Source organism: Macrosteles quadrilineatus, unplaced genomic scaffold (genome assembly GCF_028750875.1).
Source record: "Macrosteles quadrilineatus isolate MER2022 unplaced genomic scaffold, UCM_ALF_1.0 Scaffold_21__1_contigs__length_2333173, whole genome shotgun sequence".
In the NCBI taxonomy this organism is placed as follows: Eukaryota; Metazoa; Arthropoda; class Insecta; order Hemiptera; family Cicadellidae; genus Macrosteles; species Macrosteles quadrilineatus.
In genome coordinates this window covers 875,885-893,186 of record NW_026542614.1, presented here as the reverse complement: position 1 = coordinate 893,186, position 17,302 = coordinate 875,885, and the positions used below count along the sequence as shown (strand labels likewise).

Below are 17,302 nucleotides of genomic sequence, written 5' to 3'. Positions count from 1 at the left end.
AAAAGGTTTAAAAATTGCGCGTTTACATTCTAAAACAATCATAAAATACAGAGTATTCCATAGGACTAACAAAGTTGTCAGCCATATTGGAAAATGGCGAACATATTTTTAAAATTCGAAACCACTAAAAAAACATCTTAAAATAAAGGGTAGTGTCCCATAAGAAGTTAACTCTATATCTCATAATAAAAAAGTTATCTATAATTGGTTCACTTTAGGTGAGACACCCTGTATAATAAAATGAGGTTCTGGCGTACAGCAGCAAATGCATGATATTCATTCATATGTACCCACTACAGTCTGTATATGTACTGAATGAGCTACATAACGTTAATATAATCTATATAAAGCGGCAAGTTCAAATTAAAAAACCATAATTTACGTAATTTCTTTTATTGTTGCGGTGCAAAAAAAAACCAGAGTCCTGAAAAATCAATATACTGTACTATCTATAACCACTATAGGCAAACAGACTGTTAATAACTATGTATCATTATAAAATGTAAACTATGCAACCCAAATTTTATATCAAACATTTTGTTGTGTGGCCTCTTATAAAAAATCTACAAAGAAAAGTTTCATAAATTAATCCGTAAAAATTATTTTTTTATGTTCATGATATTTTTTAACTATGAATATTGAGGATACCATGGTAAATACACTTTTTGTAGAATATCGTAACGCAAAATGATTAATAAAAGATTGCGTTATTATCCTTATCCGTTTTAAAGTTATAGCTTAATTTCTAAGAGACTGTAAATTTATCTAAAATGGGGGGGGGGGGGGTAGAGAAAAGCACAAAGGGTTAGGAGTGGGGACCTTTGGGAAAATGCTCATCTCAAATGGTCTAACAGCATAGAAAATTCAGTTTTCCCATAGTTACTTACAACATCAAACCTATATTGACTGTGGGCTACGTGCCATCCATGCGCGCCTCGATACTACTACGAATTTTCCACGTTTACTCTTACTGAAATCAACGTAGCTCTGTTGTTTTTGCACAGATTTCTTTAAACTTGGTGCTGTTGTACTACTTAATAGTTTTTCTAACCATAAATAGTTTGTAACATGCCCTAAACAAGCGCAATATTTCCAATATTTCATTTCAAAGTATTTTTAAATTTTATTTTTTGCAATAAATGTTGATTAGCGCCCAAAGTATAAGAGATAGAAGAATGGTTGTAATAACCTTTTTGAAGGACAATATATTTAGGCGTAGATAGACGCTTAATTCACCTTTCTATCATTAACCGTTTGTGAGTTAGACGCGGAAACGTAAACCGATGACCATCGCAACTTCCCCCCCTCCCCCCCCCGAGTTGTGACCACCCTAGAAATGCGACATCATCGATTTTTTTCATCTACTAGATGTCCCCAACAATAATCAAAAGTCAAATTTTGTCAGACTTTCAGTGCATACTCAACCCGTTTAGCGCCTGGACTACATGGGAATTATAAATTTACAATTTCTTAAATTTTCTCTGTTACCAATAACCGAACGAAAATACTTTTACATACTAAATTATTTGTTTTTTTTTAAGCTCTTTAAAATGGGCTAAAGAAAAATTGGGAAATTTTGTGTTTTGAGGGTCAAAAGTGAGAAAACCCAATTTTTACCCCATAAAAACCCCCGTAAAACCCCGTTCCCATGGTCCGATCATGCTGGTTTGCGAACTCATTCAAGTTTATCCCGCTTTACACCTTTAAACCAAATTTCATCAAAATCGGACAAAAATTACTCAAGTTATCGTGTTCACGGACGTGTATATATATATAAATATATATATGTATATATATACATATATAAAAATTTGAATGAATGTTGTTTTTGGCCTCTGGGGAAATCAAAATGAAAAAGTAAATCGGTCCCGGGTCTAGGTCTTACCGTGCCACCTACGGTAATAGCTACTTCCCTATAGGAAAATTCGCTAAAATTAGCTTTACAAGATTTACTAAATAATAACAATCCATAACAATTTGACTACTAACATTTATGGTATGAGTAATAAAATATAATGCAGTACTTTTCAGTTAAAAACCAGCCTTTGAAAAAGTACCAATGCAAAAAATGTGAATCCTGAAATCGCAAACAGTAACTACTTTTGGCTTCTGAAAATTGTCAATTTGGCTTGGGGATTTTAAAAAAACTTTAAAATTCAAATCAATTCAAAATTTAAAACTCATGCCAAATTTCATCAAAATCAGACCAAAATTACTTGACATCCGCGACACAGACATATTTACATTTTAACAAACAGTGTTTTGGGCCTTCATAATGTGAAACCGTGCCAACTACGGTAATAGCTTCCCTATAGGAAAATTTGCTAAAAGAAAGAGAAAAATATCCCAACTACCATTCTCTTTGAAATGTGTTTACTTTCTTTACGACTTACAGAAGTCACTGTTTCATGTTACAGATAAGGACTATATACATGTGACTGTTGACCAGTGGGCTCTTCTACACAGGATATACGAGGGAGGCCCTGAAGTTCGGGTACAAGAACCCCAAGCTGCACCTGCTCTACCGTAAGTTACGTCGGTTTTCACACATAAGCTGCATTTTCTAACTCCTCATTTAGTATGCAGCATACAGTGCAATGTGGTGCGGAGCGTATTCAACGGCATAGAGTTCAATTTGGCTGATTTCCTAGTACTTCTGCTTTCCCAGTCCGCTTTGCGCAACTTACTCACTTTGTGTGTGGACACCAGAGAGCAATTGAAGTGTATTAAGGAGTCACTTGAGTGGTAGTGTGTAATTTTTCTGTTCAGTTTATCCGGCTTGGCAGTGATAACCTATTTCTGTGGGTCATGGTCAAAAGGAATTTTTTAAATCATATTTTCATATTTTTAAATTTACAAATTTCAATTTTTTGTCATCTAGCAAATGTCTTTGAATTAAAATGTTCTTCCTTGAACAAACAATACGTTCTTGCTCACTGGAGGTCCATATTACGGAATCAATTAATTTGCATCTAAACTCTAAATCTTTTTAATTGCTGACTGACAATAAAGTCTGACTCGTATTCATCCACTTCCTGTTCTAATTACTGATAGATATTTCTCACTTGAAGGACGAGAACCAATGTTTACTAACTTATTTGTTGCAAAGCTAGTGGAAATTATAGTATTGTGTCAAGACCAAATGAGGAGCTAAGAAAAGCCAGCTTTGTAAGATTTTGTTACTCACCACAAAAATTGTAAATATTGCTGTTAAGAGTTCAGCAGAAACCTCCTCAACCCTCATCATAGGAGCAAAATAAATATGTGCCTGACATTTAAAGGAGATTTGTTCTCTTGTGTTGAGAAAAGTCACGATTCATGGTTAATTAATTTAGTAGCTTTCCGATTGAATACACTGTAAAACTATAAATGAACTATCAAAATGTCGAAATATTCTGAAAGTTCGTGTTCTCTTTTCATCCGATTCAAACTTGCCATTAATTCTATTAGGGCTAATGAAGATCCTCCCAATACAATGGACAGAACCTCTACATTTGAAGAGACGTTCAACATGAATGAATCTATAGATGAAGAGTGTTTTAACATCAGTATGAAAATTAATCAACACCCTTTGCGAAAACTAAAGAAGATTGTAGCTCGGAGGAAAAGGAGAAAATATTGGCTTAACACCAAACGAACTACTCTTAAAAAACAAGGCAGAGTATATCCAGTATAGTTAACCAGCCTGGAGTGCTTTCTGTGAGCTTTAAACTAACAAGCACTGTCCCTACTGCTTTTGGGTCAAGCTTAGATGTTTTTACTTTCTCCCCCTATACATAAGTATATGGAAAAAGTATTGTTTTCGTCAAAATGTTTGAGTTTTGAGTAGATATACCCGTTTTGGGTTCCCCTGAACCCAAAAAAGTTGTTTTCAAAGTGGTGTCTGTGTGTGTATGGATGTGTACAGAGCTACAGACCGATGCCTTTAGTCCGATTTTGATGAAATTTTGGTATGTTTGTACTAATCCATGGTATCTCCAGGTGTTTTTTTTCATTTTTTCAAAAATTTTATTTTAATGGCGATTTTCCTATAAAAAACCAAAAAATAACGGGAAAATCGGATTTTCTCAAAAATGGCCCGAACGATTTTGATAAAAATTTAGTATGTCGTTTAAATTCTGAACAAAATGGCACAAATCCCGTTTTCGTAAAAATTCCATTCCAAAGCTACGTAACTTATGTTAATTTCCCATAAAAAAGTAAAGACAGATTTTAGAAAAAAAGCTGGTTTGGATTAAAGTTGAGTATGTTAATTTCCTTTAAATATTGAACAAAATGGTACAGATCCCATATCTGTAAAAATTACTGTTCAACAGTTATTTTAAATTATGTTATTTTCCCAAAAAAACCCCATAAAATAACGAGTTTTAATTTAACTTAGTACCCTATGTTATGGTCCTTAAAATTTTTAGATATTTTTAAATATTTTGATTTTTAATTGCGATTTTTCTATAAAAACCCATAAAACAACGGAAAATCGGATTTTCTCGAAAATGGCCTGAACGATTTTGATGAAAATTAAGTAGGCCTATGTTTTATAGTCCTTTAAATTCTGAACAAAATGGTAAAAATCCCATTTCTGTAAAAATTCCAATTCAAAATTATTGTAGCTTGTATTAATTTTCCATAAAAATCCCATAAAAAACTAAAATCGGACTTTATAAAAAAAAAAAACGGTTTAGATTAAAGTCGAGTATGTTAATGGTCCTTTAAATATTGAACAAAATGGTAAAGATGCCATTTCCGTTAAAAATTAAATTACGGTTCAAAAGTTATGTTAACCTATGTTATTTTCCTTTAAAACCCAAACCCCCATAAAATAAAAAGTTTGATTTTGGGAAAAAAGCAGGTTTTGATTAAAATCTTTGTGTTATGGTCCTTATAATTCTAAACAAATAGTGCAACCCCCCATTGCTGTAACAATTACGGTTCAAAAGTTGTTACAACTTTTGTGATTTATCCCTATAGAATATCATAGTTACTCCCACCGCTTACCCATGATAAAGGTTTTTGACAAGCTTATGGGAGAAAGTATGTGTCAGTTTGCTGATGCCGTTTGTTTTCAATACATACATAAGATATGAAAAAGAATACTTTAAGAAATCTAACAAGCACTGTCTTTACTGCTTTTGAGTTTTGCCTAGATGTTTCACATACATACATATGATGTATGGAATCAAATAAAAATACTTGAAGAAATCTAACAAGCACTGTTCTAACTGCTTTTGGGTTTTGCAGAAATCCAACAAGCACTGTACTCACTTTTGGAGTTGGCCTTGATGTTTTATTAATACATGCATAATCATAATCATAAGGTGTGGTATGAAACTAGCTGTTCACAAAACTTTGTGTAGTTATCTGGGAATTGGAAGGTAAAATGTGAAATACACAAACCTATATTTCAATTTCTTTAAGAAAAAAATTGAATGTGTTTACTAGTACAATGGTTGTGCAATACTATTTTGTTGATGCATTTTGAGAAAACTAACCAATCCAGCTCCAAATGGGACCAGGGCCAGATTGGTGTTCATCTTGTGTGAAAATCATTGGTACTGTACAACAAGAGATTCTAAAATTATATTTTACCAAGGCTAAAAGCTATTTTTTGAAAACACTCCTTACCTCCTGATATCCTTATTGCTACACAAACGTTTGAACTAGAGGTGTGCAAGACGCATTCTGGGACCATGATAGGAAAAGGTGGCTTGAGCTTGATTTATTGACGGGGTGCTCAAATTTATTTGGCTATTCTAACTTTTACACTAGGCTTAGCTCAACTATATAATCAAGCCACTCTCACATCTCTATTTTAAACATTAGCTTAGAAACAAGTACACAAGAAGAAAATTTGAAGAATTTAGGTATTTTGCTCATAGAACAAGTTTTCTTAACTTAGACCAATTTATTTTTTCATAACAGAATGACTGGTTCCTATTATGCTTGGTAAAAAAAAAAAAAAAAATTTCAACGCTTATTTAAAATTGAGGTTTCATACCGCATAGAAGTTTTAGTTATTTAAGGTATCATAGTCCATTTATTGTTTATTGTTCATTTTCTTGAGTCTTGGCCTCTAGATTCTATTTAAATTTGAAACATTGGCGTAAATACATGTATTTATTAAATAATAAATGTTGCTATAGGAAACTACTTTTGATTAACCTAATTAGTCAGATTCTAAACTATGTCCTGTCGCTTCATTCAAAGGTCGTCTATACTAATAATAATTAGTTAAACACACACTTAACTCGGATTCGTGTTGATGACCTTTAAGTTAAGAGAGACAGGTCATCTTTTACTGAGCTTTTACAAGTGGGATGCTCATGCGCAAAAGAATCCTTCCCCACCATCATCATATACATTGTATCATATATATTGTGATTGTGATTAATGCTTTTCCATTTGTTATTTTGATTTGTCATCTCTACAATCATATATTGTTGAATGAATGAGAGTTTTATTTGCCATTCAATATTCCATACAAATACATTGTCACGTCAAATTAGTCATAACAATAACAACATTAATTAAAATCCAGTCGAGTCAGTGTCCTTGACATATAATCTTCTGTTGAGTATAATGGCTGATTACAAAGAAAGTTATTTATTTTAATCTTGAAATCCTTATCACTAAGTAATCTTATGGCTAGTGGTAACTTGTTATAAAATTTACTGCTTAAAATTAATGGTCTTTAGGATCGATTTAATACCACTAGTGTCTGGGTGGTGTGACTCTCTGCAGCAGCTGTTTCCTCATCCCTCCTCACACGCCATTCTGATTGACACGACCTAGTCTTAGACCAATTGTTTTATCATTCGTTGCATGTCACAATATCGTTGTTGTTATGTTACAGACCTGCGGCAGACTGGAGTCATCCTCAAGAGATGCAGACGGAGAGAGGCGATGGCTTCAGACATTCTGGTAATCAGTCATTTTATGCCAACTCGTAGACAAAGCTTAGCAACGACTTGGTGCAAGGAAACGTGTCAAAATCAACAAAACACTACTGATGTTTAAGTTTCGATGTAGCAAATCTTCAGGGTTACTAGACTACTGCCAAGTTAAGCAAGTGACTTGCTATGTATATTCTAAGACTTCCAACGTCAACTGTGCGGAAGTCAAGTAGACCTGAAAATGGTACTTTGCATTAACGCTAGGGATGGACGGGATTGAATTTTTAGTTCGGGACGGGACGGGACGGGATTTTTATTTCCTTCCCAATTTTCGGGACGGGACGAGACGGGATTTTTTTCTGTGCATGAAAAGAAAGTACTGTATTGCAGTTACCAAAAAGACATACGAAATCAATTTTTACCATTTGTGGCACTGATCTATAAAAACAAAAAAATGGGTAACAATTTACAGGTACCTATAGTAACTTGTAACTAGCGGATCACGGGGTGATCGTCTGTATGGCTCACAGTCACGGCGCGATCGTCGTCATGACTCGCGATCACGGCGCGATCGTCGGTATGACTCGCGGTCACGGCGCGATCGTCGGTATGACTCCGCGGTCACGGGGTTATCGTCAGTATGACTCGCGGTCACGGGGTTATCGTCGGTATGACTCGCGGTCACGGCATGATCGTCGGTATGATTCGCGATCACGGCTCGATTGTCGTCATGACTCGCGGTCACGGCGCGATCGTCGTCATGACTCGCGGTCACGGCGCGATCGTCGTCATGACTCGCGGTCACGGCGCGATCGTCGTCATGACTCGCGGTCATGGCGCGATCGTCGGTATGACTCCGCGGTCACGGGGTTATCGTCGGTATGACTCGCGGTCACGGCAAGATCGTCGGTATGACTCGCGATCACGGCTCGATCGTCGGTATGACTCGCGGTCACGGCGCGATCGTCGGTATGACTCGCGGTCACGGCACGATCGTCGGTATGGCTCCGCGGTCACGGGGTTATCGTCGGTATGACTCGCGGTCACGGCGCGATCGTCGGTAGGACTCCGCGGTCACAGCGCGATCGTCGGTATGACTCGCGGTCACGGCACGATCGTCGGTATGGCTCCGCGGTCACGGGGTTATCGTCAGTATGACTCGCGGTCACGGCGCGATCGTCGGTAGGACTCCGCGGTCACGGCGCGATCGTCGGTATGACTTCGTCTCCTGCGTTCGCGGACCTATCGCTCGCAATAACGGCGTTATTGGCACTCGCGAAGCGGAAAAATCGCCGACGATTGGACCAAATCCCGTCCCGAAAAATTCCCGAGTCAAATGTAATCCCGTCCCGATAATCGGGAATATTTTTTTCCCGAAAAATTCCCGAAATTTCGGGACCCGTCCATCCCTAATTAACGCTGAAACGTTACTGAATAGTAGTGTTTTGTTGATTTTACACAATTTTTGCTTAAATACCATAAATCTACAATAAGTGACCGTGGAAGCCTATCCAGAGAGATCAAAGTGTATCTAACGAAGTAAATTATATTTGATCTAACCCTGATTTCCCTCAGAATAACCGCCTCAGAATGAGCCAAAATTGGACAGTTTATCCGCTCCGAGTTTCGTTGTTGGTTGGATTAACTGGTTTAAAATCTCGAGATTTCTGTCCCCACCTTTATTGCAGTAATAAAATATAATTATGTCTGAGCTGGTCTAGTTTTGTTATGAACCTGACTTTTTCATGTAAATTTTAGAGTGTGATCGTACATAATATTTGGAAAATTAGTTGGACAACGGGAATTGTCTGTTGTGGCTCGGCTTGGCCTATGATATGTAATGTAACAGACATTTACAGCCTTTGAATACCAAACATTAATTAACACAAAAAAAACTGGTTTTCTAAAACAGCCTTGACCGCTTTATTTAGGTTAGTTGGTAATTTACTGAAGGTAATACATTTATTTTATCTCTATATTCTACAGTAATTCATATATTAATGAAGTTGACCCTTTTTATTGACCCTTAGAAAAACAGGTCTACATCAGATAACCTAAAAGGAACCTATGCTAATTTTGTTGTAGATTAGGTTTGTGATTCTTGTGCCACAGCGGACACTTTCCCAGTCAGTTAACCTCACAAAAATCCTTGAACCGATAGACCCTGTGCTCTATGTTGCAACCTCAGGCACAAAACTTTTAACCATTTCCCCTAGACCTGATGTAGCCAGTTAAGAGCGAGGTTACTCTATGGTTCATGTCAGAAGTTACCAATCAGCTGTTTGTTCCAGAGTCACAGATGATCCAGCTCAGCGGAGCCCCCAAAGAGGAGATTGTCCGCTCCGTCTCTCTCTCCGATGTTCGCATCTCCGGAGACGGAGAGCCCCAGACTATGTGTTGACTCACTCTCCTCCCCCTCAACAAGATACCATGATTCTAGACTGATATTTATTGGAGTTCACATTAATTGTAAGCTTTAAAAATTGTGAATAATGAACCATAAAAATTACACAGTGTTGACTGATATATTTTTATTTTGGCTTTTAATATTGTTCGCACGAACAGCTTTGAGTATTTCTTAAGTCTAAGCATGTTGTCTCATGTAAGTCACTTGGTTGTCTCTAGTGTACTGTTCTAAACCAAATACATTCTTCTAGATTTATTTGTGTATTTTAAATATATTTAATAATGTATTGAATCGTGCTGGTTTTGGAAATGTAACTTCACGGTTTTGTTATTGTTATTAATTGTGTAGTATTTCTAAACCATAAATAAACTATATTTTTGTTTGTTTTTCAAATATATACCGTTGTTCAATGTTTTGTAATCCTTTGTAATTTTTTTTACTGTGTACTTGTGTTCTATCAGGTAAAATGTTTACCGTGCCTCGTAACAATAAAAAAAAGTTATTCCCTCTGTTACATTATAAATGTGTTTTTAGCTCATTCCCTTCTTTAGAGAATATATGAGCATTTATTTAATACAAATTTGTTTACAGTAGAGCCCTCATATTCAACTATGACGGGATTGAGCCATGGTCTGAACGACCAAAATTTTGGATACTGGGAGGAGCATAACTGCATGAGCGATACTGCAATCGTCGACATTGGTAAACGTCACACACGACCGTGGTGGGACCCGTGAGCACATCTTGTGGTCTCGGCAACAGCATTTATCGTCTGCCGCAATTACGGCAACCCCTGTGATATGTCTTTTGTTCAACAGAACGTGCTAGTCATTATCATTCTAGAAAGGAAACAAGTAGTCAGTCGTACACTAGGCCGGATATTCTGAGGAGTCGGTTATGCCAAGGTCGGATATGAGAAGTTCTACTGTAAAAAACAATGATAAAATACTTTTTCCTACAGTCACCCGACAAAGTTGGCTTCCTTGTACTGTTTATAGAACAGAAAGCTGCTAATTGCTGCATATTTATACTTTGCCGTACGGTTTATACTTTGTCTCCAACAAAACAACACAAAACGTCTCCAACAAAACAACACAAAACAGCGTGGTTCTATTATGCACGTAATCCATGTACGCTTGGAAATAGGTTGGCAACACTTAAAGATAATAATACCATGAGCAGCTGATTGACTATTATAAGAGTGAAAATTTAAAAACGTACGTTTTCATGTCCCTGGCCTTTTACTTCGTAGATACTGGATATGTAGTTTATTATTATGTGTTTTAATATTTTTTGGGACGGGGGCAACATGTTACACACATTTATTTGGTTTTAAATAGGTTCTAGGTATTTTTTTCGTATTTTTGAAGTCTCGAAATTCACGACCATGACGTGTCCCTAGGGTACATTTTCCAACTTTCACGCTGTTTTTAGACTAATTATTCATGCCGAAATATATAAAGCCATATTTTTTTGTCATCAATGGTTATTAAACTTACAAAAAAGGAGCATATTATAATTTTATTGTCATTGCAAACTGATTACCATGACAAAATAAGTCTGTCCCTCGATTTGGCGTCACGACCATTTGGGAAAAATTTTCAACTTTGAAGCACGACAGTGGCAAGCCTGGCGTCGATGGAGTCAGTTGGTTTTAGAGACTAGTTCGGGGTGTACGTCAGGATTGTAGTGCCGGTCGTTTCGAGTTGAAATTAGGAATTACATGATTAATAAAGGAAAGATTGTGTTTTTTGTAATTTTGGTGTGTCCATGACCGTAAGTAGTCATTCGATGAAGTAGACATGGTGTTAATTTTTGTTTATAAGATATTTCAATTGCTAGATTAACCTAGAAGTTCACTTTGTATCCTCGAACATGAGGTGCAGGGCTACCGCCAGAACAGAGCCAAATAACACGTAATTTCACGACCAAAGTTTCACGACCATCGCGGGTTTTTTCACGACCAATCCAGCCTTATGGATTATAGTGTGTTTGGTCGTGACAATAACTTTAATATAATTGTAATTTGAACAGTTTAGTTCAATTGAAACACTTATTTTTATTATAACTAACAGTATAATTTGAAGGATTGTTTAGAAAGATTTAGATTATTTCAGAAAATTCACGACCGTACCGCTTGTCCCTGACCATCACGTTTATGATTTCTATCATAAAAATTTCAAAAGTTAAAATATCGTCATATTTCAATGTTTTATACACAAAAGAAGCACACCTTTATACAAACATAGCGATTTTTCGGGTCTCAGGTAAGTTTTTTCGGAGTTATACAAACTTAAAAAGATTTTATTGGCTTTTTTTCAATTTTTTGAGTTTTTTTATTTTTTTCTAGAAAGACCAAATATACCAAAAGCTCAGTGACCTTTTTAATGTATAATGGTCATAAAAGTAAATTAGTTTATAGCAAAACATAGTTATAAAAATAATATTAACTATTTTTAATATTCATTTAAACGTCTGTTATGGTCGTGACAGGATTTTGTGTTTTTCCACTAAAGATGCTCTTTAAAAAAAAAAGTACCAAAGATATTGCGTTACCATCGACATTTTATGAAACTTCAAATGTTAATGAAATAAAAATAATAATAAAAGTTTTGAAAAAAGGGGAAAAAAATTTGCAAAATGCTTTTCCTGAAAACGTACGTTTTTAAATTTTCACTCATAACTACAATTTAACCTGTCATTTCGTGTTTATAGTTTCGGTATTTCTGGACTTTTCTTTTAAACGTTTTTAAAACATTCCTACGATCTTAATAAACAAGAAAATACCTTTAAAGCATTTTTTTTAGGCGTGGAAACCACTTAATACTTCGAACGTCAACTAATCAGCTGATCAGTTAACAATTTTAATTGTTGATTCGGCTTGTTCCTGTTGATACTCGCGTATTCTTAACCTAAGTTGGTGGAAGTTATATAAAGGTTGATTTTAAAATATCAGTGACAGTGATGTTAACGAGATGGAAATGAGAGCACAAACTGTTTGTGTTAATCTTTTGTCACCAAAATCAAAACAAAGGTATGCAATTATATACCAGCAATTCATTAAATGGACGAAACAAAATAAGGTTAAATTGATAAATGAAAATGTTCTTCTGGTTTATTTTGAAAACCTCTTAAGCACTTTTTCACCCAACTCGTTTTGGACCACATATTCCATGCTGAGATCTAACTGTAAATTTAACTGTTTCCCTATATACCTGATACAGTATTTATGGTAAGAACGCTGCTAGCAGAACCTATTCCCTGAAAAAGTAACGTATTATTTAACAAAGTTTTACAAACACGTAATTACATGAAATCAGCTGATTATACAATAAGTCGTTGCATCACTTTCAGTGACAATTACAATAAACGAAAACATAACCTCTCTAGGAAGTTATGAGTGTAATAATAACCAGACTTTTAGTAGGTAATTAAAAAACGGTCGTAGGTAAAGTAGTGTACGCAACTCGCGTTAATAGTCTTTACCTACGACCGTTTTTTAAAGTAGCCGTTTCAGTACAGTTCTTAGAATTGAAAATTATCTCATAACAGCATTGTTTACTTTCATAACAGCATAGTTTTACTCATAACAACACGGGTAACGGACCAATGAGGTTCAAGGATTGAGAGAGGAGAAGTAAAATTGTAATGATTTGAAATTCAACTAATCAGCTGTTCAGGCCAATTTAATTGTTGATTGGTGCAATTACTGTTTGATAGGCTACAATGTTTCGTTGTATCACTGTCAGTGGAAGTTATGAGAAGTGATTTTTAGTAATTAAAACAATGTCGTAGGTAGTGTACGCAACTCGCGTAAATAATGTTAACGACACTCGTAGAAGTTTTTAAGGCACTCGCCAAGGCTCGTACCTTAAATTTTCTACTCGTGTCGTTAACACTAACTTTACGCAATCGTTGCGTAAACTACTATTACGACAAGGCTCGTGCCTTACATTTTCTACTCGTGTCGTACAGACTAACTTAACGCAATCGCAATCGTTGCGTAAACTACTAATAAAAAGATCAAACATAGTTGGCATACTTTTGTAAGGGGATTGATTGTCTTTTCATCCGTCCAACCAAGCCATATATGTATCTTAAAGATGGCCATTCAAAATTTAGTTAATTATTTATTACATTTTGATTTTGTGAAAGGAATCGTTAGGTTATCACTGAAATGTTTTTGTTGGTAGCGGGCTCGGACTCATGTAAGGTTATCCTTTAATTAATTGTGAGATATTGTATGCCATTTATGACAGCTAGATCACAATCACAGAACTTTACTAAGGCTCAACACAGCTTCAGGGGTAGGATCAAAGACAAAGAAGTATTTTACTTTTTTTGTCTGCAGCAGAAGAAACATTCCATTCAAACAGGGTACAGTGTACAATCGTACAATCCGTAAGTTGAATTAAATTGTGATGATTTAGATTTATGAGTATGGAGAGAGGGATGGCGACATGTTAGGCACTCTGGCGATCGGCCTTGATGACAACTCCAACCTTTCTACTCCTCTATAACAAGTTTAAAAATATTATGAAAGATGAAATCTGGAATGTAAATACATTTACTAATGTAATTACATTTACATTTATAGATTGGATTTTAGAAAAATCATGGTTAATTTTGCAGTCTAGTAAATTGAATTATAACATATTCTTATTAAATAACTAGCTGTAACCCGCGGGCTTTGCCCCGTTTAACTTCTTAATTTTCAAGATTATCTCGTTCGCATGGCTCAATCACGTCCTGGTTGAAGTTTGTTCGCTACGCTCACTCACCTTTAGGTTGGAGCTCGTTCGCTACGCTCACTCACCTTTAGGTTGGAGCTCGTTCGCTGCGCTCACTTGCCTTCAGGTTAGCTCGTTCGCTACGCTAACTCGCCTCCAGGTTGAAGTTCGTTCGCTACGCTCACTCACCTTTTGGTTGCAAATTAGCTGTTGTCATAAATGTAAAAGAAATAATAGTGCTGCACCCTGTTGGTAATCCTTGTAACTTTAATGCTATTGAACATCATAGAACAGAACCAACTTGTTTAATTGAAACAGCTGTTAAGATTCAATAATTCCATTTCTCATAAGGTTAACATGGGAAACTCCAGAGCCACTGGGGCGGAGCCCGAAAGGATTTTTGAAATAAGAATATGCCTATATGTTAATCGGGAATGTGAGCTATCATCATGCCAAATTTCAGCCCAATCCGACCAGTATTTTTCGAGTTTACTTTTCCCATACACACATACACACATACAGCAACCACCTCTTTTTTATAATAGTATAGATAGATAGATAGATAGATAACAGTTGAGTCCCTTTTAATATGTATAAGTTTAACTGCTTAAAGTGTTAAGCGATCCCTAAAACAAAGCATTAGTTTAGAAGTTGAGTCATGTTTATATGTATTGAAACTCAGGAAGCATTACACTGTAAAAGGTTTTATAAAAATTTATTATTTTATAAACTGTCGTTGACAAACATTGTTGATAGTGTAATATGCCATCTATTATAAAATATAAAATATTTTTAAAATAATTTCTTTTATCAAGTTTAACAGGTTGGCATCATTAAACAAAGAGGGACAAGGTGGGCAGATTTTCCCATCCTTGTTAGTCAGTCGTGACGTCACGTTGATTCGATCGATTCGGGAAGTCGATGTAGTTCTAAATATCGTCTATCGATATTTGATCGTTATTCGCGTCGAATTCGTTAACATAACATCATGGTTGATGGTTATGGTTGTGTTGTTTATTAATGTAGGTGGTTTAGGTTGTTTCTCTGTTTCTCTACAATCTATGAATATGAAGTATGATTGTGATAGTCACAGTAGAAAACGCTTTTAAACTAAAGTTATAGAACGGTCTGTAAATTAAATTTACCGCTCATATGCAAATCTAATTGTATTATCGGTAATAAGGAGCTTATAACCAAGTTGGACTTGGCTTGTGACCAAGTAAAAGATAAACAAGAACTTGAAGCTATTATAGTATTATACAGGTTATGGCCAAAATCCTGCTTACAAGCACGCCTGCAAACAAATTTGCTATACGTAGATACTTCGGTTTCTTGCAATTTTAATAGAAAATTGGTCGTATGTATTAACAAAGTGTAATTTCGATTCCACTTGATCACCATCATTATTATCTTCTGTTGCCTCCATTTAAAATCCTCTAATAGGCCTAGGCCTAAGTTAATACTTAAGTCATATAAATATAAAAATGTATAATTTAAGTTAAACTAGGCCTAGGCCTATCCAGAAAACAACTTCTCGTAAGTTAAGTACGGGTATAAATTAAAAATTAAACTAACTTAGTGAGTTATATCTGAAAACACGATTAACAACTTTTCTTTCGTTACGCTTGTCGACATTACATGCAATCCAACCAAACAAAAACAAAGAAAGAACCAAAGAACGAGAATCTAGAGTCCTGAACCTAACCAAGCAAGATTCGAGAAAGAAGATGGAAGCGTTTCGTTTCAGCGATTCTCAAGTAAAGTAGGTAAATTAGGGGTATTCGATATCGACTATTGACTTGTGGAGCTATGCGATACCAGTACGATAACTGCATCGCATCAACGATGACGTCACGACTGACTAACAAGGATGGGAAAATCTGCCCACCGAGGGACAACGCCTTTTTTTTAAAGATGGACATCGTTTTTTTGTAAATATGGACAATGTTTTTTATAAAGATCTTTTATTAAACGATTTACAGTGTAATATGGCCCTTGTGTCCCGAGATTATTGTATTACTACCTAATTTGTTCATCCCGCACTTTGATTTTACAGAACACCACTTTGATTTTACGAAGTCAGTCATTGATTATTTCACCACCACAACAAACAAGCTGACTAACTTAAGTGAATTTCTGTTAACATATCAACATTACTTTCTCCCTAATGATTAGTATATGTATAGGGGAGAAAGTAAAAACATAGATTTAGCATACTTGCTAAGGGAGTACACTACCTAATCTATGTTAAGTAGAATGAGCCTTGTGTGGGCATTTAGTTTTTGCAGAATGGTAACACTGTAATGGTAACACTCCATCAAAAGCTACCCTCGCTCAGGCTCAGCTATCAAGATCTTTAATAAGCTGCCAAAAAAGTGAGAGAGTTGGACAGTGCGAAGTTCAGGGCAGTACTGCACGGCCATCTGGTAAACAGACCCCTCTACTCATTAGAGGAATTAAAGGAAGTGCCATTGAAAGTTAGCTGAAAACAGCACTCAAGTAGGTTAGGAATAAAATCACCACAACCAAATAACAAAAATTATGTTTTTAAGTGTATTTCTGCAAGAAGTTTGTAAATTTTAGTTTTAATTAATTTGTAAATAGTATGTCAAAAGGTCAACGGTTCGATCCTGAGAAAAGTCAGTAGCTTTTTGATGGTTCGAAACTGGACCCAGCTGTTCCTGATCATTGGGCTTTGAATAAATGATCCAGACTAATGAAACCGCTGATCTTAAGTCAGTAACAAAGCTACACAGGTCATCACACACCATTCTACACTCATATTTGGGTTAAAATACGCACCTAGGTGGCGTCCCCATCTCAATGATTGATAATTAATTGATAATTGATATGCCTCTGACGCAGTCTATCCGACATTGTCGGTCAAGGATTAAGGACACAAAGTATCAAGTAAGTATATGTGTAGACTGTCGTCAGTGACGTCCGACTCCGATCCGATCCGGATTCCGAATGAATCCGAATAATCCAATCCGGCACTCTCTAGTCTCTACCATCGATGTATAATAATTATACATCGATCGATGGTCTCTAACTCTACTCCTAGTCTGTAGAACAACTACAGAAGAGAAGAAGAAGACCCTGGACGCTGAAGTGAAGAAGAAGAAGACAACTTAGAACTTCCCTTCGACCTCAGCTTTAGCTCTTCCAGCTTCCAGCTCCAGCTTCCAGCTTGAGCTTACTAGATTCAGATTCTCGTGATCGTGACAATTTGTTTGTTATTTTAATTCTTGCAATTAAATAAAATAACCGAGTCA

At 35.8% G+C, this 17,302-nt stretch overlaps 1 protein-coding gene across 2 annotated transcripts in view; it reads left to right on the top strand.

Moving 5' to 3' along the window:
* Window positions 1-9,694, top strand: part of LOC129005458 (ubiquitin carboxyl-terminal hydrolase 20-like) — a 40,790-nt gene extending 31,096 nt beyond the window's left edge. The window contains exons 16-19 of one of the 2 annotated variants that reach the window (XM_054434347.1): window positions 2,418-2,526; window positions 3,451-3,656; window positions 6,851-6,918; window positions 9,182-9,694. In XM_054434347.1, the coding sequence (XP_054290322.1) occupies window positions 2,418-2,526; window positions 3,451-3,656; window positions 6,851-6,918; window positions 9,182-9,193 (395 nt within the window). In that variant the 3' untranslated portion in view covers window positions 9,194-9,694. The remainder of the gene's footprint in view (window positions 1-2,417; window positions 2,527-3,450; window positions 3,657-6,850; window positions 6,919-9,181) is intronic. The other variant, XM_054434348.1, reaches the window with a different exon arrangement.
* Window positions 9,695-17,302: the final 7,608 nt, after the last annotated feature.